Source organism: Marmota marmota, unplaced genomic scaffold, assembly GCF_001458135.2.
Source record: "Marmota marmota marmota unplaced genomic scaffold, marMar, whole genome shotgun sequence".
Classification (NCBI taxonomy): domain Eukaryota; kingdom Metazoa; phylum Chordata; class Mammalia; order Rodentia; family Sciuridae; genus Marmota; species Marmota marmota.
Genome location: NW_026000229.1, coordinates 38,726,724 through 38,747,117, shown reverse-complemented (window position 1 = coordinate 38,747,117; position 20,394 = coordinate 38,726,724). Strand labels below are relative to the sequence as shown.

The following is a 20,394-nucleotide window of genomic DNA, read 5'->3' as shown; positions in this document are numbered from 1 at the left end:
TGGGCCTCTTATGAATTCAAGCCCTCATCAGATCTGTACAAAATCCTCAAAAGGACCTAAGAAGCCCAGGCCATCAGTTGGCCATCCCTCCAGGAACTGTTCTAAGTACACAGTATCAGGAAGAATTAGTGACAAGTAGAAAGAAACAAATCACCTTTCAAAGAGCAAATGGGATTCTGGGAAAGGAGCAGGAAGGGAAGGACATGCAAGGCTGCTGAGTCTGAAATATGCAGTGCTGTGTGGATGAATCATCACCCATGACTTTCAGGACAGGAATCTGCTTTGACTAATCATCCAGTAGAAATTTTTATTCCTACCTCTCACCATCGGAAACCCAACAAACAAACAAGTCTTAGGAACATACTTATCTTCTAGAAGCACTTGATGTGTATATTGAGCAACTAGAAAACCCTCACCCTATAACCCTCACCCCTACACACACACACACACACACACACACCCCTTATCACACAACACTCCCACACAAGAAAAGTGAAATTGTTATTGATGAACATAAAGTCGTGGGTGTTTTCAGCAATTGGGAGTCCTGGCAGGTGTAACTGCCAAGAAGGAAAGTGAAGCCTCTGACACCCCCAAACTCCAGTCTGCCTGTGATGAGGTCCTTATTTGGTGATGCTTCTACCTGTTTCTTGGTCTCAGGGCCAGCCTGATAGCCAAGGACCTTAGCAGGGAATTGACAGCCGCTGACGTCCCTTCCCAAAGAGATGAATGGAATTCCAGGCAGCTGGAGTCATGCTGGCTTGGGACAGTGGCTTGGAGACCAGACTTCAATGACAGAAGCATCAGGCAGCAGCACTCACGGCAATGTGTGTGCCTACAGAAATGCAACCCACACCTTGGTTTCAAGAGCTGAAAAATGAAAAGAACGTTTAGGAAGGGAAAAGGGCAATAAAATAATAGGCAGAGTGTAATTTATTGCTCTACTAGTCTGTTCTGTAAATAGTTTAAGACTCTGGAGCCATCTGGCTCTGCAAATTGTCCAACCAGGAGTCACGTTAAGAAGCACGAGTGGGCACAAAAACTGTTTTTCAAGACACAATTTCAGTTTTGGCTTGAGGAAACTGAATATGAGTTTGTTTCCTTAAAATTCCCCAATTAGAAAGGAGCCCTTGATCAGAATACGCATACCGCTCCCAAGCGGCAAGCTGTGGAAGCGCCGCAGCAACTGGGAAAAGCTTGGAAAGTGTGCCCCGTGGACAGTGGCAGGGAAGACCAGCCTGCACACTGCCCAGCCCGCCCGACGCGACACCCTACTGCCTCCCTTCGAGGGTCGGGCCGAGGGCACGCGTGCGAGCCAGGGCAGTAGCGCGGAGTACGGGAGACATGTGGTTCCCCAAACCACAGGGATGGATGGATGAAGGTCAAGAACTCCCCAATAGGCAAATTCTTTGACTGGTCCTTTCGAGGTCCCTTTTACCCCATTAAGCCTTTCTTTCTCTTTTCTTTCTTTCTTTTTTTCTTCTTCTTCTTTTTTTTTTTTTTTTTTTTTTTTTTTTAACAAAAACGGTCTCCATCTCATAGTGGTGTCTCTTAGCCACTGCCCAGGCACTCAAGGAGATGAGTTTGTCTAAAAGCACCCCCCACCCCGCCCCCTAGGGTCTCTGGAGGTCGCCAAAGGTGCGTCGCTGCTCAGGATGCTCACGCTGAAAGCCTCAGGCCCGCGTGGCGCAAGAGCCTAAGTGCTGAGGCTGTGTGCGCCAAGGCTGTGTGGGCGGGCACCTATTTTTCTGAGAAGTTCCAGTGCTCGTGTGCCCCGACCTCTGCCTCCCCCTTCACTTTCTAGCTGGAAAGTTGCGCGCCAGGCAGCAGGGGGCGGGGCGGAGAGAGGAACCCAGACTGGCCCCCCTCCCGCTTCCTGCCCGGCAGCCGCCCATTGGCCAGAGGAATCCCCAGGAATGTGAGCGCCCCTTTAAAAGCGCGCGGTTCCTCCGCCTCTGCAGCCACTGTCCCAGAGCCAGCCGGCGAGTTCGGGCTTCTGCGAGCTCTCCCGGAGCTCTCCTGCCTCCTCCGGATTCTCCCCAGGCGCACCGACTGCCCCGGAGCCTCTTCAGGACTTGTTGCCCTTGCCGCACTCCAGCCACTGCGCCCACACAGGTAAGCCACATCGGCCGCCTGCAGTGCAACAGTGCTGCCCTGGCCATCCACCTCAAGCCCCCCGCCTTCAGCCGGTCAGAACGAGTCAGGGATATCCTACTCTCCCCCTTTGCTTGTCCTGTCCTGCCCCGCCAGCTACTGGGGGTAATCTTTTCATGGGACGGCTCCAGAGCCATCCTCTCCAGCCTTGGCATTCACAAACTTAAGACACCCCGAGAATTTTTTTCATTCTCTTAATCCCCCCTGAACCTGTACATCAGTCCTCTAGGTTTCTACTTCCTGGTGTCCTCCCTGTACCCCAAACTACATCTCCTTGTCTTGCTGTTCACCCTCGACTTTCCAAGGAGAAGCCCCAGACTGTTGCTCTTTGTGCCTCTCATACTTGAACACTACAATCCCCTGCTCCAGGGCTCTCTTATTTTATGTGTGTGCTGCTCTCTGGAAAGTAAATCCTGTTGTCCTTCATTCCAACAAATGTGGGGCCACAGAGGGATGTCCAGGCTCTGGCCCCATGCCCATCCCCTACCCCCACCATTTTTGCCCACCATCCCTACTTAGCTGGTCTCTGACCCTGGGCTCTTGTGCTTTCAGCTACAGGTTCCCTGCTGGGCACAAATAGCTCCACCATGGGGCTGGCCTGGGGATTCATTGTTCTGTTCCTGTTGCACGTGTGTGACACCAACCGAATTCCAGGTGAGTCCTTGTGATCCCTTTAGTGGGAGGGGGAAAAGGAAGAGGTGCAGGCTAGTTCAGGCGCATCTTCTTCCATGCTTCCTGCCCTGCTGTTTCACTGCTGAGCCCTGACTGAATATCAGGATGCAGCTTCCCTCTGATCATGGTGTTTATTCAGTTCTTGCAGTGGTTGCCAGGAGTTTTCACTCTGTCCCTCTGGTCCTACCCGCTCAGAGACAAGCCCTCTACCCCTGGCCCCAGCCTAAAAAGTTTATTGTGTCCTCTTTTGTCTAACAGAGTCTGGGGGAGACAACAGTGTTTTTGACATCTTTGAACTCACTGGAGCTGCCCGCAGGGGTTCTGGGCGCCGGCTGGTGAAGGGGCCTGACCCATCCAGCCCAGCTTTCCGCATTGAGAATGCCAACCTGATCCCCCCTGTGCCTGATGACAAGTTCCAAGACCTAGTGGATGCTGTGCGGGCAGACAAAGGTTTCCTCCTCCTGGCTTCCCTGAGGCAGATGAAGAAGACCCGGGGCACACTGCTGGCTGTGGAACGTAAAGACCACTCTGGCCAGATCTTCAGTGTGGTCTCCAATGGCAAAGCAGGCACCCTGGACCTGAGCCTGAGTGTTCAGGGGAATCAACAGATAGTGTCTGTGGAAGAAGCTCTTCTGGCCACTGGCCAGTGGAAAACCATCACCCTATTTGTGCAGGAAGACAGGGCCCAGCTGTACATCGACTGTGAGAAGATGGAGAATGCTGAACTGGATGTCCCCATCCAAAACATATTTACCAGGGACCTGGCCAATATCGCCAGGCTCCGCATTGCAAAGGGAGATGTCAATGACAATTTTCAGGTGAGTCCTATTCTTGGAGCCCTGGTCAGTGGGGTCATTTGTTAGTCTGCTGACCTGTCTCAAGAGCTACAGGAAATACTGCCCTTAGACTAAAACAACAGCTTTCAAACTTAAGGAGTGCCAGAGTCCCCTGCAGTGCAGTTAAATTACATACTGATCCCTCCCACCCCCAGGGTTTCAGAATCATAGATCTGGATAGGGGCCTGAGAATTTGCATTTCTAACTAGTAGCAGGTGATGCAGATGCCAATGCTGGTGGCCTGGGAAAAAGCCTTTTCTGTTAACATCCCTCTTCAAGCATTAGACACTGCTTATGCTCCAAAGAAAATAATTTATTCAAATGCATTCCACCAATTTTAATAGGTGTGAAATGGATACTTTGTATGAGCAAAATCAGTACCACCTTGCTATCTGCTGCCAGTCTGGAATCAAAAATTCAAATAGTGGTTATTTGCTGCTATAGCTTCTTCCTTCCCTTATCTTCTAGATCTTTGCAACTGTGGCTTTGAACTCCCACATTTAACTCTGACACCAGAGTGTCATTATTGATACTAAATCCTCTGGGTTTAGTATCAGATTTCATTTCCTGTGTGCCCAAGTTAGCTGATAACTTAATTCTTTATAAAATGCTGAAGACTTGGCAGAAGACACAATTAAGATTTTAAAGTTGTTTGGCAATTTATGTTGGTGTGCTATTTTGACATAATGATTTTGAAATGGAACTCTTTTAAACTTTCTCTTTTTAAGAAAAAGCTGTTGTGTGCTTTTTCTAACATAAAGAGACAGTCTCCCTACCCCCAGCCCAACCCCACGTGTAACATCCAAAAATAATGTATGTCCTCTGCCCACAGGGGGTGCTGCAGAATGTGAGGTTTGTCTTTGGAACCACACCAGAAGACATCCTCAGGAACAAAGGGTGCTCCAGTGGTGAGTACCCCTCTATTTTAGGGGATATGAGGAAATAAGGGGAATTCCATCACAGATAGACCGAGAAATCCAAGCAAAAGTATTTGTGCATAACTTACCCTAGGTAACATAGTTAAGAGGTTTACAAAAGTGATCTTGATGGGTATTCCACACATCCCCTCTTCCTGCATCCCTAGTCTCACATGAAAAGTCTTACAGCTATGAACTCAAGGGGCTGGCTGATGAGATCATCTGTCTGAAGCCCTTCTATTATTTTTTCATTTTGTTTCTTAGCAGCTACAAATGTCCTCCTCACTCTTGACAACAATGTGGTGAATGGTTCCAGCCCTGCCATCCGCACCAACTACATTGGCCACAAGACAAAGGACCTGCAAGCTATTTGTGGCATCTCCTGTGATGAGCTGTCCAGCATGGTCCTGGAACTCAGGGGCCTGCGCACCATCGTGACCACATTGCAGGACAGCATCCACAAAGTGGTCAGTGGCCTCTGCTCCCAGCCCACTCACCCTTGAAGGTCCATCAGAGATGGCCCCAAATGAGGCTGAGCACTAACAATAGTTCTTCCCTCCTTAGACGGAAGAGAACAAAGTGCTGGCCAATGAACTGAGGAAGCCTGCACTCTGCTATCACAATGGGATTCAGTATAGGAATAATGAGGAATGGACTGTGGATAGCTGCACTGAGTGTCACTGTCAGGTAAGGGATGGTCACAAACTAAAATAAGAATTGATCATTTAAAAACACACTCTCAGGAAATACCTAGTGGCCACACAAGTTCTTTTTAAGTACCATGACCTGATTACCACAATGGTCTTTTCTTTGAGATACAATTATGACATCTATGAATTCTTCTTTAAACTCTCAGAAGTCTTATCAAGTCTTAATTCTACCCCAGGCTAAATATCTAGGAGAACAAATCTACTTAGACATCTGAATAATTTAGCTGATTTACTTCAAAGAATAAGTGTTGAATGTCAGGTAAATTTAACCTCCTTAAAACATTCCTCCCCCTACCCAACCCTGATTTGTATTCAGCTCTGGCACAGAGGTTCTTTTACACAGTACTGACTGTTGTCCAAATCACATAGCCCCACATTGGTAGGATGTCACTACCTACTTGGCTCAGATGGCACTGCCTGCTGGCATGTGTCCCCACACCAGTGGCAGTGAGTTTGGGGTTTATCTAGGTTATCGAGCAAAGTAAAGCTAATACAAATCACAGATTACTGAGGTTGGGAGCCAACTTCTTTAAATGCCCATTCTTCTCCAATATAATATAAAGCAAGATCTATGGATGAGAGGGAAATGTTCATAGTTCTTCTTTTCCCCCTAAGGATGGATTAAATTTAAAAAGTCATCTGGGAATTCTTTAGATATAGATTTTGACCCATAACATTTGTCAATTTCCCCTTATATAAATTATTTGTACTATAACTTTCATGCCTGAGTAGCAATTAAAAAAATCTTGGAGAGACAAGCAACTAGCACTAGAACATATAATACTGGTGGCTGCAAATACAACAGACAGATCTTCTATTAAAACCATTTCACTAGAGCATTTACAGCCTTGGCATGTTGTGGCTTGTAATGGAAATGCTGCATTGTAAACTTCTGACTCCAATATGCTCAGTAGCCTGTTTTCCCCTTGTTCTCTTACCCTGCAGAACTCAGTCACCATCTGCAAAAAGGTGTCCTGTCCCATTATGCCCTGCTCAAATGCCACTGTTCCTGATGGAGAATGCTGCCCACGGTGTTGGCGTAAGTTCCTAAAATGGCATAACCATTCTTTAGTGACTAGATCAATTTTAATACACCCTAGATAGCTGGGCACAACACTGGATCCCAATCCCATCTCCATCATATATTTTCATTCTGTTTCTTGCTGCACAACTGATTAACCTACAGCTTGGCTGCTGCATAGAACCCAAAACTTCATTATGACAAAATTTTAAATACTCATCTGGATTATGGTATAGGCAGTAATGATCCTGGTTTAGCTTATTGATTTTAAGTGTATGCTTTGAGGAAAGGAGATGGATATGTAGCAGCAATAGGTCTAAGTTGACTTCTTTTAGAATTTAACCTCAGAGGTAATGAAAAAGTTGTTAACTAAAGAAATCAACAGGTTTGTGGTGTGAACACTGGACTAAAGTGGGTCTAAAAATTCTGCCTGTGTTATCTGCAGTGATAGAGAATAACATCAGTTTGAGTTTCAGGGCCCTAAAAGAAGTTAGGCACTGTGTTGTTTCATGGCACCTTATTTCTGGTTTTTATTGCCAATATAAATTAATCACTTTGCTGAGATGATATTTAATGTAATAGGTACAAGTCATAAAAGTGATTCATCACAACAAAGATAAGGAAGAAGACAGGAAAGTAGCACTTGCCCTTCACACACACACACACACACACACACACACACACACACCTACCCCTACCTCTACACACCTCTGCATATATGGACCACAACTCAGAACAACCATTCTCATCCAGGAGTCCCAGTAGTGGCCATGGATATATCTCTTTTTGTTCAGCATGCACTCAAGGTGTGGGTTACAGGGAACAAAGCTGGATGGAGACTAGCAGTATTCTGAACTTTAATGAGGGATTGCAAGGAAAATTTCCAACTGATGGCAAAAGAAAACAAGTTCTCTGTCTTCTGAGATAGATAGATGTGATTGTAGTCATTGGTGCCTGGACAGAAGATAAACAAACACATTCTCCTCTTGTGAAAATATGTACAAAGAAGGCTCCACATGCTTAGGGTGAGAATATCAACAAATTGACTGACCTCATGGCCAAATTAGAGCCAGAGCCAACAGCAACCCAACTGCTTCATGCTTGTCTGTCGCATGGTCTGGGGCTTCTCTGACAGTCAAAAATGACTCCTATCACCTGCACCAAACTCCAGCACTCTTAGAAAGCTGAGAATGGAAATGCCTGTGGGATATCTTAAGTCAGTGAAGGAAAACTCATCTGAAATGCTCCAAAAGGAGAAAAGAAGAAGTAATGAATAGAACATAACACTGAGAAGTCTCAGCTGTACTGACTTGGTCAAAGCATCTGATTAGCCCAAAGATCCTCATCCATAGGGCCTCACCTAGTTGCCTAAGAAATATATTGCTTTCCATCCTACATAACTGAAGCTTTATACCACTTGATATTAAGTTCTGGAGAGTTCATGTACAGTATGATGTCTATAGTTAAGATAACTGAATTGTACATTTGAAATTTTTTAAGAGAAAACCTTAAATCACCACACAAAAGGTGGCTATGTGAAGTGAGAATGAGTTTGACAGTAGTAATCACTTTACAATGTATACATATATCAAAATATCACATGTATACATCAAATATAAACAGTTTTTATTTACTAATCATATCTCAATAAAGCCAAGTGGATAAAAAAAAAGTATATTGTTCTATACCCTCTGGCAAATGAATAGCCCTAAACAGCTGTCTAAAGAACAGCTCATCCTAATCATCTGGTACTAACCAATCTCTGTTCCCCTGCAGCCAGCGACTCTGCAGATGATGGCTGGTCTCCATGGTCAGAGTGGACTTCCTGCTCTGCAACGTGTGGCAATGGAATTCAGCAACGCGGTCGCTCCTGTGACAGCCTCAACAACCGATGTGAGGGCTCCTCAGTCCAGACACGGACCTGCCACATTCAGGAGTGTGACAAGAGATGTAAGCATCTTGGCCACTTAGGGATAGGGAAGTCTGATTTGTCATCACCAAGAGTCACTCTGCAGTATGGAGCCTTAGAGCACAGGTTTTAGAAATCTCGGGATCTGAATCCTAGTTCTACCACTTATCTCTGCACCTTGAACACAACCTATCCTCCCTACAGCCCTTGCCTCATCTGCAACTTAGGGGTAGTAATAGTTCCTGCTAAGGTTATTTTAAGCATTTTATTTGGATAATGTATATAAAGAAAAAAGCATAGAGCTTGGCTCATGGTAAGTACCCTGTAAATGTTAGGTTATTGACAACCCACAGAGATAGCTACATGTTATCTGTCCCTGGTAGATATAGCTCCATGTTGATATTGGATATGTGGCCAAGAGCCAATTTGTACCATACACTAGTTTTAGTTGCTATTGACCATATGCTGGAAATATTTCTGGATGCTCTAGGCTTCTATATATCTAGCTCCAAACCAGCACCATTTGTGACAACAGCTTTGTACTTTAGTTAAACAGGATGGCAGCTGGAGCCACTGGTCCCCGTGGTCATCTTGTTCTGTGACATGTGGTGATGGTGTGATCACAAGGATTCGGCTCTGCAACTCTCCCAGCCCCCAGATGAATGGGAAACCATGTGAAGGCGAAGCCCGGGAGACCAAAGCTTGCAGGAAAGACGCCTGCCCCAGTAAGTGAGAGCCTGACCAGGGGCTGCGCATGAGCAGCAGCTCTGCCCAGCTGGTTGCCTGGTGTCTGCAGCCTCCAGTCCAGTGGGTCATGTAAGGGGGAAGGTTACTTACTAGAGAAACAAACAGAAGCAAAGTCCTGCATGCTCAGCTTCTTTTAATGAAAAATAGAAAGAACACCATTTCAAACTCACCCTCTTTCCAAACATTCTTTCCATGTGTCAGGATGGCAGAAGTTTTTCAAATAAGCTTAAGGGAGTCTGCTATGGCAGGTAGAACATTTGAAAACTGACCTTTATTTTTGTATGATTCATTTTTTTTTTTTTTACAGTCAATGGAGGCTGGGGTCCCTGGTCACCGTGGGACATCTGTTCTGTCACCTGTGGAGGAGGGGTGCAAAAACGTAGCCGGCTCTGCAACAACCCCATGCCCCAGTTTGGAGGCAAAGACTGCATTGGTGATGTGACAGAAAACCAAGTCTGCAACAAGCAGGACTGTCCAATTGGTGAGCCCAGGACAAAATCACCCTAGGACCTTTTAATTTTACTGAGTGCTTCAGTCAGCATTCAATTGGGTTCCAGCTTTGATTGGTCCTGAGTGGTTTGGTTACTCTAAAATGTAGGAGCACAATATAATCTTCAAGTTATCAGTAGCAGAGGGACAGTGTCTTCTTTTGTATTGCTTTTTAAGTGGCTGCCATGACAATAACAGCAGCTTAAACCAACCAATTCTCTCTCCCTTGTATCAGATGGGTGCCTATCCAATCCCTGCTTTGCTGGTGCCAAGTGTACTAGCTATCCTGATGGCAGCTGGAAATGTGGTGCTTGTCCTCCTGGTTACAGTGGAAATGGCATCCAGTGCAAAGATGTTGATGAGGTGAGGAACTGATGGCTCTGAGTCACTAGATATAGGAAAGTAGCTAACTTGTCCCAGCACTTTCTTAAGGCAGCATTTTCTAAATGTTAAGCAAACCTGTACTTCCTCCACAGTGCAAAGAAGTGCCTGATGCCTGCTTCAGCCACAATGGGGAGCACAGATGTAAGAACACAGACCCTGGCTATAACTGCTTGCCCTGCCCTCCACGCTTCACTGGCTCACAGCCCTTTGGGCGAGGTGTTGAGCATGCCATGGCCAACAAACAGGTACAGTAGCTGGACTAGCAGACCAGTGTAAAAGAGAGCTATCTTTGACTAAAACAACTAGCAAAGGGGGGAGTGAAATTTCATTCCCTGAATAAAAATGGGAGGGCAGTAAGTACACATTCTAGTTTTAGAAGGAAAACTTAATAGCCACTATAGTTGAAAATGCTGTTCTGAAAGAAGTTGTGAGCAAATGGTCATGCTGAGCAATTTCAAGAAAACCAAATATAAAGTAACATTTGCCTAAAGCCTGGAAACCCTGAGAGAGAATGGGAAGGGACAGAAGTATCTTACATTCTTCCAGTGGGGTCTCTGTCTACTTGGAGATGATTGGGATCTAGGCTGTTATTTCCATTATAGCTGGGAACTCTTGAAAGCTCCATGTTAACAACAGGATGGTGTACCCTCAGGTATGCAAGCCCCGAAACCCCTGCACAGATGGGACACATGACTGCAACAAGAATGCCAAGTGCAATTACCTGGGCCACTACAGTGACCCCATGTACCGCTGTGAGTGCAAACCTGGATATGCTGGCAATGGCATCATCTGCGGGGAGGACACAGACCTGGATGGCTGGCCAAACGAGGACTTGGTGTGTGTGGCCAATGCAACGTACCACTGCAAAAAGGTGAGCCAGCTTTCCTCATGGACCACCCAAAAGAAGACCCTGTTCAGAGGAACATGCTAAGCAATTTTAAATATTGGAACTTTGAAAATGAAATGGAAAGATTAAATCTCCCAAAGACAGAAGGGCATTAAAAGTCATTAGTATTTGGTGCCAAGAATATGAATGAACAGACTATTTTGGCAATTGTGCCCCATAGTCAATTCTTTTGTCCAAAAAAAATGTTCACTGTTGTAATAAATACCAGCAGAGTATGATTTGTATTCACAGTATCTATAAAGCCTAGAGTACTAATACCAACTGTATATATCCATCCCCCAAGAAAACATTTCATTTTAGCCTTCCCATAAAATTGTGTGTATGCTGTTATAGGGCAGTATTCCATTCTTTTCCTGTTTGGAATATCTTGGTGCAGTTCCTCGAGCATGTGATGAGCATTGAATGCAAACTATAGCTGTAATGTGTGTCTTCTCTTTCCTAGGACAACTGCCCCAACCTTCCCAACTCAGGGCAGGAAGACTATGACAAGGATGGAGTTGGTGATGCCTGTGATGATGATGACGACAATGACAAAATTCCAGATGACAGGGTAAAGACAAAATAGTTTCTGTTCAACAACAGCCTTGAACACTTTAGAATTCAAGAAATTGATACTTAATTAGGAATTATCCATCATGTCTCAATGATTTGAGGACATAGATGTTGCCGAGAGAAATTTTAAATGAGGGTTCTGTTTTTTTTTTTTTTAATATTTATTTTTTAGGTGTAGATGGACACAACACAATGCCTTTTATTTTTACGTGATGCTGAGAATTGAACCCGGGTCCCGCCCATGCTAGGCGAGCGCTCTACTACTGAGCTACAATCCCAGCCCCAAGGGTTCTATTTTTTATCACAACTTTTTCTCCCTCATTTGAGAGAGACTGCAGCATACACAAATGACACTTTGTTCCCAAGAATCATTTCAAATGTCACCTAAATTACAGTAAAATCTACTTTGGGTAGACAGAGAACTAAGATATTGAGGTTATATCTTACATCTCACTTATGTATAAACAATAGCAATCCATTCTTCACCATTTTCATTCATTATGTCCTGTCTTTTAATTTTTGTAGTGATCATTTTACTTATACTGAGTACTCAGTATATCCCCTAAGTAGAAGATAATTTTTGAAGAATTTTACAGTTGGATACATATTGTGCATGTGTTTGGAGGCTTCGGCTGAGTTTCCCAGGCAACACTATAAAGTGCTCCATTCTCCTCTTTGCAGGACAACTGTCCATTCCATTACAACCCTGCCCAGTATGACTATGACAGAGATGATGTGGGAGACCGCTGTGACAACTGCCCCTACAACCATAACCCAGACCAGGCAGACACAGACAACAATGGTGAAGGAGATGCCTGCGCTGCAGACATTGATGGAGATGGTAAGGTACCCCCCGCACCCTGGATCAGTGAGCCTGAAGGTGACAGAAAACTCACACAGCTTAAACTTACATCATGACTGTTAGTATTGAAATGTCCATGGCTGCAGAGTCTAGTTCTTAACATGCTCCCTGTTCTCTGCAGGTATCCTCAATGAACGAGACAACTGCCAATATGTCTACAATGTGGACCAGAAGGACACTGATATGGATGGAGTTGGAGATCAGTGTGACAACTGCCCCCTGGAACACAATCCAGATCAGGTAGGTGGACTCCTTTTAGAGTCTTTCAGTAAGGTATTGGAATGTCCCCTGCTGGGCTTTTGAAACAATGAATTTAATAGAGGTCAAACTCTTTCATTGTCATAATGCTCAAAATTCTCTCGAGCCTGCTGTAGTGTACTCATGTAAACATTTCCTAATGTGAGCCCTGTGCAGAGTTCCACAGATCTTTAATGAGAAGGTCTGGTAACTTCAATCTTGTCTCCTGTAAGAAAGGCCACTTGACTTGTTCAGCATTATCTACCATTGTTAAGATAAACTATACAAAGCAAAGACCTGTGACTAACAATCATACAATAGTATTTATCATATGTAAGAGGGTAAAATGTCCAGAAATAAAATAAAATTTATTTTCATGGCTTATGATATAATCTAGCTATAAGAAATCATCAAACTAAAAATACTTCCAAAATCTGGAGAAAACCCCTCTTATTTTCCCAAAGTATCTAAAATTACAAACAGATCATCTTTCATCCATACTAGGAAGGATTACAAATAGACATTAAACACAAAATAGGTTTCTTGTCTGAAAGTATTTGTGTGTGTGTGTGTGTGTGTAATTGCCCATCATTATTTTCAAGGAATAAAAGTTGAGAGAAGACTTTTTTTCCCTCCCAAAATGCATTGTTCTAGATGTTTAGAAATCAGCTTTTCAAAAGCAGTAATATTTTTATACAGTAAAAGAAATGAGAAAGCCAGCTTCCCCCTTTAAATTATTGATCTTTTAAAGCTTTATCAAGTTATAATAAATTTTAAAACAAATTTCAAGCATCATATTAAAAATCTTACAAATGAAGAGCATAAGTACTTGCAAGAAAAATTCTAGTTTGTATACAAACAGTCCCTAAGCATTTCATGCATATTGAATAATGCTAAGTACTCTGAGAAAAATCTGTTTTGAAAAAACTCAGTTTTACTTTAAGCCAATAGATGACAGTTCTTATAGATATATAAAACCAAATATCTTAAAAATAAAAAATAATTGATCTCTCCTACACATTACCGAGATAATGTGCAGAGGAAGTAGTGCCATGTTTCCGTTATTTTCTGATTGAGAGAAGTTGACCTGTCAACTATTTTACAACTGAAACTTTCAATGGGAAATTACCAATGTACCCAGAAGATTTCAGTTAACATTAATATGTAAGCAGTTAACATTACATTCCAACCTTAATGATTAAATAACTGTTAGAAAGTTTTGTATTTAAAAAAATTTAAATATTATTTCTCATTTTACATATAAAAACAAAGATTAAAAAAGAAAAACACTTTTCAAACTTAATGGTTAATAGTAATATCTTTCTGTAGTAGTAAAAAAATAAACATGAAAAGCACAGGCCATGTCAAATATGGGAGAATTTTCCCTGTTATAGATGCATTAATGTCATCTTTAACATTGGGGATTAATACTTTGATTTACCCTCCTTTTATGTCTCTTTTTTTAGCTGGACTCTGACTCTGACCACATTGGAGACACCTGTGACAACAATCAGGATATTGATGAAGATGGCCACCAGAATAATCTAGATAACTGTCCCTACGTGCCCAATGCTAACCAGGCTGACCATGATAAGGATGGCAAGGGAGATGCTTGTGACCATGATGATGACAATGATGGCATTCCTGATGACAGGGACAACTGCAGGCTGGTGCCCAATCCTGACCAGAAGGACTCTGATGGTAAGTGAGCATAGTTATTTTTTAAGAGGGTAACTGACATCATGACTGGATGGAGAAAATAAAAACAAAGATGAATACATTTGAGAGGACAAAGTGACTAAATGTCAACTTTGACAAGATATTGAATTCTACCACCCATTACAACATTTCAGAATTTCACTAAGCCCTTTTGTATTTCTGACCTTAGGTGATGGTCGAGGTGATGCTTGCAAAGATGACTTTGACCATGACAATGTGCCAGACGTTGATGACATCTGTCCTGAGAATGTTGACATCAGTGAGACCGATTTTCGCCGATTCCAGATGATTCCTCTAGATCCCAAAGGGACATCCCAAAATGACCCTAACTGGGTTGTCCGCCATCAGGGTAAAGAGCTCGTACAGACTGTCAACTGTGATCCTGGACTTGCTGTAGGTGAGTAGTGAGTTCTTACACCAAGAGGTAAAGACATACATGGGAAAGAAGCAAATACAAACTCTGGTGGTTGGACATGTCCCCATGGGCACTAAGGATATCTGGGAACATAAATGAGAACCTTATGAAGGCTGCAGTTTTTAACTTGGATTGGCCTTGTCTTCCAGGTTTTGATAAGTTTAATGCCGTGGATTTCAGTGGCACCTTCTTCATCAACACTGAAAGGGATGATGACTACGCTGGATTTGTGTTTGGCTACCAGTCCAGCAGCCGCTTCTATGTTGTTATGTGGAAGCAAGTCACCCAGTCCTACTGGGACACCAACCCTACAAGGGCTCAGGGATACTCAGGCCTTTCAGTAAAAGTTGTGAACTCTACCACAGGGCCTGGCGAGCACCTACGAAATGCCCTGTGGCACACAGGAAACACCCCTGGCCAGGTAAGAAGTGACACCCTTCAAAAGGGATGGGTTCTTGACTAGTACTGGGAACACTGTGCTTTGGCCAAGATTCCCAATGGGGAGTCTTAGATGTAAAGTTCCCAGCATCACCTACTAAAGCATTAAGTCCTGCTTTGAAGAATCATAATAGTACATGGGAGAGAAGCTTGCTGTTACTCTTCAAATCCAAAGGCAGTTTCAGCCTCTTCAAACAAAAACTCCTTTGATTTCTTTCTGCTTTATATTCATTGAATGGCATACAAGGAGAGAAGCCTTGGGGAAAATCCTACACTACAGCCCTCTAATCTAGGTCACTGTGGTGCCTTTCAAGCACTGTTTCTTATGGAACAAAATATAAATCTCCTGATAGAGCTATGTTTCAACCTTTTCTTTTCCTTTTCCTCCAGGTGCGCACCCTGTGGCATGACCCTCGTCACATAGGCTGGAAAGATTTCACTGCCTACAGATGGCGTCTCAGCCACAGGCCAAAGACAGGTTTCATTAGGTAAGATTGCACTGATTAAATTTCACTTCCAGTCATACTGATAGTCAAGGAGGAGGAGAACAAAAAGGAGCCTCGTCACTAATGAGGTCTATTTTTCCTGCAGAGTGATAATGTATGAAGGGAAGAAAATCATGGCTGACTCAGGACCCATCTATGACAAAACCTATGCTGGTGGTCGGCTAGGATTGTTTGTCTTCTCTCAAGAAATGGTGTTCTTCTCTGACCTGAAATATGAATGTAGAGGTAGGAACGACATTGCAACGAATGTACAGTTGACATATCTAACTCAAATTAACAGGATGTTGAGTTGGGAGAGGCTGATTTAAAGACTATTTTAGGGGCAGGGTTATTTATATTTTGCTTTGGAAGACACAGTGCTAAAAATGAAATGATGCTTATGAACTGTGGCTAGTGAAATCCTGAGTCCTTATTAACAATATGAATTTGCTTAGCAATCTCTGTGCTCTTTCTACATGGTGCAGAGGTAAACTATAGATAAGCAGCTGGACACCTGACACCTTATTAATATTTTTCTTTAAATTTTTGTATGTTACACATCTCACACTCTGCTTATGGGTTTCTTCATGCCATCACAGTTGTCCCTGTATACAGAGAGGGAAAAGGAGTTTCATCTTCATACCAGCATGCTAAATTAATTTTCACTATTAGCCTTAGTTTTGTATCTTCCTTATTTTTTCAGTGATTGATTAAGCTCTCTCTGAGACCAGTGTTGAACCTACCACAAAATAAGTGCTTATAAATACTGAGCCAGGGCCTGAAGCCTACAAGATCAAAGGCATCAGTTATAAAGAGTAAAGAAAGATGGTTGATAGTACTCCAAAAATACTTAGCTTGTGATAGAATTTTTGAGCGTATATTTTAAAAACAAAACTCCTAAACTTTTAACACTGAAGGCCTTAGAAAGCATAACACAAGTTCTGGAAGGCCATGCTATGTCAGTCTCCTGGCATCAATGTCGGCAAAGGAAATGAAATGTGAATGCTTTTTGTCACTATAAAATTATAGCTATCTCTGTCTTGTTAATCTGTTAACTGTTAAGATGATTTTGCCCTTACTAATTTTCATTTATGTATTTGTTTATGCATTTAACAGATTCCTAATCATCAAGCTGTTGATCAGACTACTGATCACAACCAATGCTGGTACTGCACCTTCTAGAACCAAGGGCTTAAGCAAACCCCAGGATCACTTCTCCTTGCCTTCCTTTTTTTTTTTCTCTGCTTGCATTGGTGTGAACTCCTAGAACATGTGACCTGCCTCCAATGAATGAGAGACATCTTCCAAGAATATAAACAATTAACTCTGGTTTGCTTTCAAAAAAGCAAAAGCATCTACTTGCTTCAGTTGGCATGGTGCCTGCTCCACTCTGCTTTGTCCCAGAGCCGGTGCTTTGCAAGGCCATCTCTGAGTAATGGACTCAGCAGCATTTTCAGGCATGTCAGAGAAGGGAGGACTCATTAGAATTAGCAAACAAAACCACCCCAACATACTCCCTTAGGAACAGGGGGAGCAGGGCCAAAGCACTTAGGAGAGGGTGCATACCCAACAGACAAAGGTATGAAGAAAATATGGAGGAACTGTTACATGTTCGGTACTAAATCACTTTCAGGGGATTGAAAGACTATTGCTGGATTTCATGATGCTGACCAGTGTTAGCTGGTTAACCACGTAAATAGGCACTCAAATAGAAGGAGGGCAGGGAGGGAAAGACTCTGGACTTCCTCCCTGGTCCCGCCGTTAACATATCACTTGTAGTGGCCAGAACAGGGTGTCAGAAGTGCAAGGCAGTACTGGCTGCCACTGCCTGGTCACATTGAAATTGTTGGTTTTATTTCAGATGTATCTTGTGCAGATGTAGCAGAAAATAGGAAAACCTACCATCTCAGTGAGCTCTAGCTGCCTCCCAAAGGAGGGACAGCTGTGCTTATATTTTTATGGTTAGAAAGGCACAAAATTATTATCAATCTAACTAAAACATTCCTTTTCTATCTTCCTGAATTACCATGGAGTTTTTCAATTCTCTTTTGGACTATAGTTTCTTGGGCTTGTTGTTGTTGTTGTTGTTGTTGTTTAACAAATGCTTTACAGTGTAAAATATTTATTTTATACCTATTCTGGGGGATCTGTCTGAAAGATTATTTGTGGAACAGGAAGTAGTGTAAGGACTATCCATATCATCTTTGTTAGAAGTCTTCATGACTGTAAGATTGTAAATACAGATTATTTATTAACTCTGTTCTACCTGGAATAAGATTTCATATGGAAAATGTTTGAGAGCAGGTAGCTGAGATTTATCAGCAAACCTCTTTAAAACTGGCACATGGAAAATCAGCACAACGAGCTGCCTTTTCACTTTGTGCTTAGAGTGAATGATTTAGAATTCTTTCTTCTTTGTTTTGTCTTTCCAAGAATTTCTGGTTGTCTGTTTGCAAGTATTTTGGATTGCAAAAAAAGCCATGAGATCCCATCCTTTGTGCCTATTTCCAGGGAGAATAAAAACATACGCCTATTTTTTTTTTCATTTTTCCAAAAGAGAAAGAAATGACAAAGGTGAAACTTATATACAAATATTACCTCATTTGTTGTGTGACTGAGTAAAGAATTTTGGGATCAAGCAGAAAGAGTTTAAGTGTCTAACAAACTTAAAGCTACTGTAGTACCTAAAAAAGTCAATGTTGTACATAGTATAAAAATTCTTTGCAGAAAAAAATATTCCCAGTAAGGAAATAGCATTGAAATGTTAAATACAATTTCTGAAAGTTGTGTTTTTTTTCTATCATCTTGTATATCATTGCTTTATTTTTATAAATTATTTTCTCATTGCCATTGGAATAGATATCTCAGATTGTGTAGATATGCTATTTAAATAATTTATCAGGAAATACTGCCCATAGAGTTAGTATTTCTATTTTTATATGTTTGCACACTGAATTGAAGAATTGTTGGTTTTGCTCTTTTCTTTGTTTTATTTTGTTTTGATTTTTGCTTTTTACTCCCCAGTTTTTACTATTTGCCAATAACTTTTTCTAGGAATGTGCTTTTTTGTACACATTTTTATCCATTTTACATTCTAAAGCAGTGTAACTTGTATATTACTGTTTCTTATGTAAAGGAACAACAATAAATCACATGGAAGTTTATATTTATACTTACTGTATCCATGTTTATTCTCTGCTGGCTTTATATTATGAGAGATGGGTAAATGCCATTCTTAAACCAATATAACATACTCAAAATGAAATTACAGTAAACAATAGTAACATTCACAGTTCCTATATGATTTAAAAAGACTTGAGTTGTTCAAGACTAAGTTTAGAATAAATATTTGTGGAATAAAAGAACAAAATGATAAATTAGTCTACCACATTAAAAACATAAAAGACAACCTTTAAGTCTTGGACCCCAAAAGGAATACAATTTCATATTATCATTAATATCATTAGGTGTCATATATGGAATCCTTCTCAAAGTCCAGATCTATTTCTAAGAAGGACAATAAAAAAGACGAACAGCTGTGAAGCACATGTACCTCTTGCAAATCCATTTCCTGACTCATGGATGGCGGCACTGGGTAGGCAATGATCACAGGTCATGGAGTAGCTTCAGATGAAAGTGTGTATGAGGGAGGAATTATCTTTGAAAAGCTGAGCTAAGTGTTATAGATACCACCTTTTAGAGAATGATATCTTTCTTTGGTCAAAAACAGATGACTAAAGAGAAATTTAAAATTTGGAAGGAATGCATAAATGTGTGTGTAAATATCAAATTATTTTGTGAAGAGAAGGCCAACATGTTAAAATAAGCATACCTTGAGTTCTGGATGGGTTAATCATGAATGTGAAATACTGACCAATTAATTTCCAGTCTTAATAAAAATGAATCAAAGAGGAAACTTTGTAAGTAAGATTAAAGGTCTTGCTCTGAGGTCTGTTAACCACTAGACGGAATTGGCTAGCAAAATAAGTCTTCCTCTCTCATTCATTTTCTCTCTTGCTCTAAAAACATCTGTCTAGGTAGAATGATCATATATAAGTATAAATTGCCAAATCATTTTATAGAACCAAGGTAAGGAAGTAGGAACTAAGAAGTGTTGGTAATAATTGTGTAATTAGGAAAACTGATCTGAAAGAAATAATTATTTGAAACATAAAACCATTTGTTCTCAGAGAAGTTCAACAAATGAAGTCCTGGGAGAGAATTCTAATATGTAGGTAATACAGCAAAATTGACTTGAGAATACCAGGTTGAGACAGAAAAGTAGCTGGGAACAAGCTTTTCTTCAGGCATATTCCATTTCACTCCAAAATTGACCTCCAAGCCAGCAAGTTATACTTGGAATAAAGGACTTGTTAAAAAATAAAATTATGTTATTACCAAGATGATAGGATTTTTTCCTCCAAAGGTAGTTTATTGTCACGTGTTTCAAGAGAGTTGGATTGAAGGGCAATAAACTTTTAAGTCCTATGAGAATTTACAATTAAGGTGGTACCAGTAGTTTTTGTTAAAGAGTTGCGTATAGAAAAATTGAATAATTTAAGTTCCTAAATTTATTCCAAAAATGAATTGGCTCTTTGTCTTCTGTACTTTTTATCTTGTTCTGGGGAAAATAGGCTTAGAAGGCATCTCAAAATTAAAATTAAAATGCTATTCTTAGTAAAAAAAAAAATACCTTTTCTTTTTTTTTTTCTTTTTTTTTCTTTTTTTTTTTTTTTTTTTTTTATTGTTGGCTGTTCAAAACATTACATAGTTCTTGATATATCATATTTCACACTTTGATTCAAGTGGGTTATGAGCTCCCATTTTTACCCCATATACAGATTGCAGAATCACATCAGTTACACATCCATTGATTTACATATTGCCATACTAGTGTCTGTTATGTTCTGCTGCCTTTCCTATCCTCTACTATCCCCCCT

General features: G+C 41.5%; 1 protein-coding gene across 2 annotated transcripts; it reads left to right on the top strand.

Moving 5' to 3' along the window:
- Nucleotides 1-1,960: 1,960 nt before the first annotated feature.
- Thbs1 (thrombospondin 1) lies at nt 1,961-18,626 on the top strand. 2 transcript variants are annotated; one of them, XM_048793386.1, is made up of 22 exons: nt 1,961-2,115; nt 2,707-2,808; nt 3,085-3,644; nt 4,495-4,570; nt 4,847-5,046; nt 5,144-5,266; nt 6,235-6,328; nt 8,087-8,260; nt 8,768-8,944; nt 9,274-9,447; nt 9,691-9,818; nt 9,932-10,084; nt 10,492-10,710; nt 11,189-11,296; nt 11,980-12,139; nt 12,282-12,400; nt 13,864-14,098; nt 14,286-14,513; nt 14,681-14,952; nt 15,360-15,457; nt 15,561-15,700; nt 16,571-18,626. In XM_048793386.1, the coding sequence occupies exons 2-22, from the start codon at nt 2,742-2,744 to the stop codon at nt 16,576-16,578; spliced, it is 3,513 nt and encodes a 1,170-aa protein (XP_048649343.1). In that variant the 5' UTR covers nt 1,961-2,115; nt 2,707-2,741; the 3' UTR covers nt 16,579-18,626. The 2 variants fall into 2 exon arrangements, with proteins under 2 accessions (XP_048649343.1, XP_015336329.1); XM_015480843.2 differs by having other exon boundaries at nt 4,844-5,046.
- Nucleotides 18,627-20,394: the final 1,768 nt, after the last annotated feature.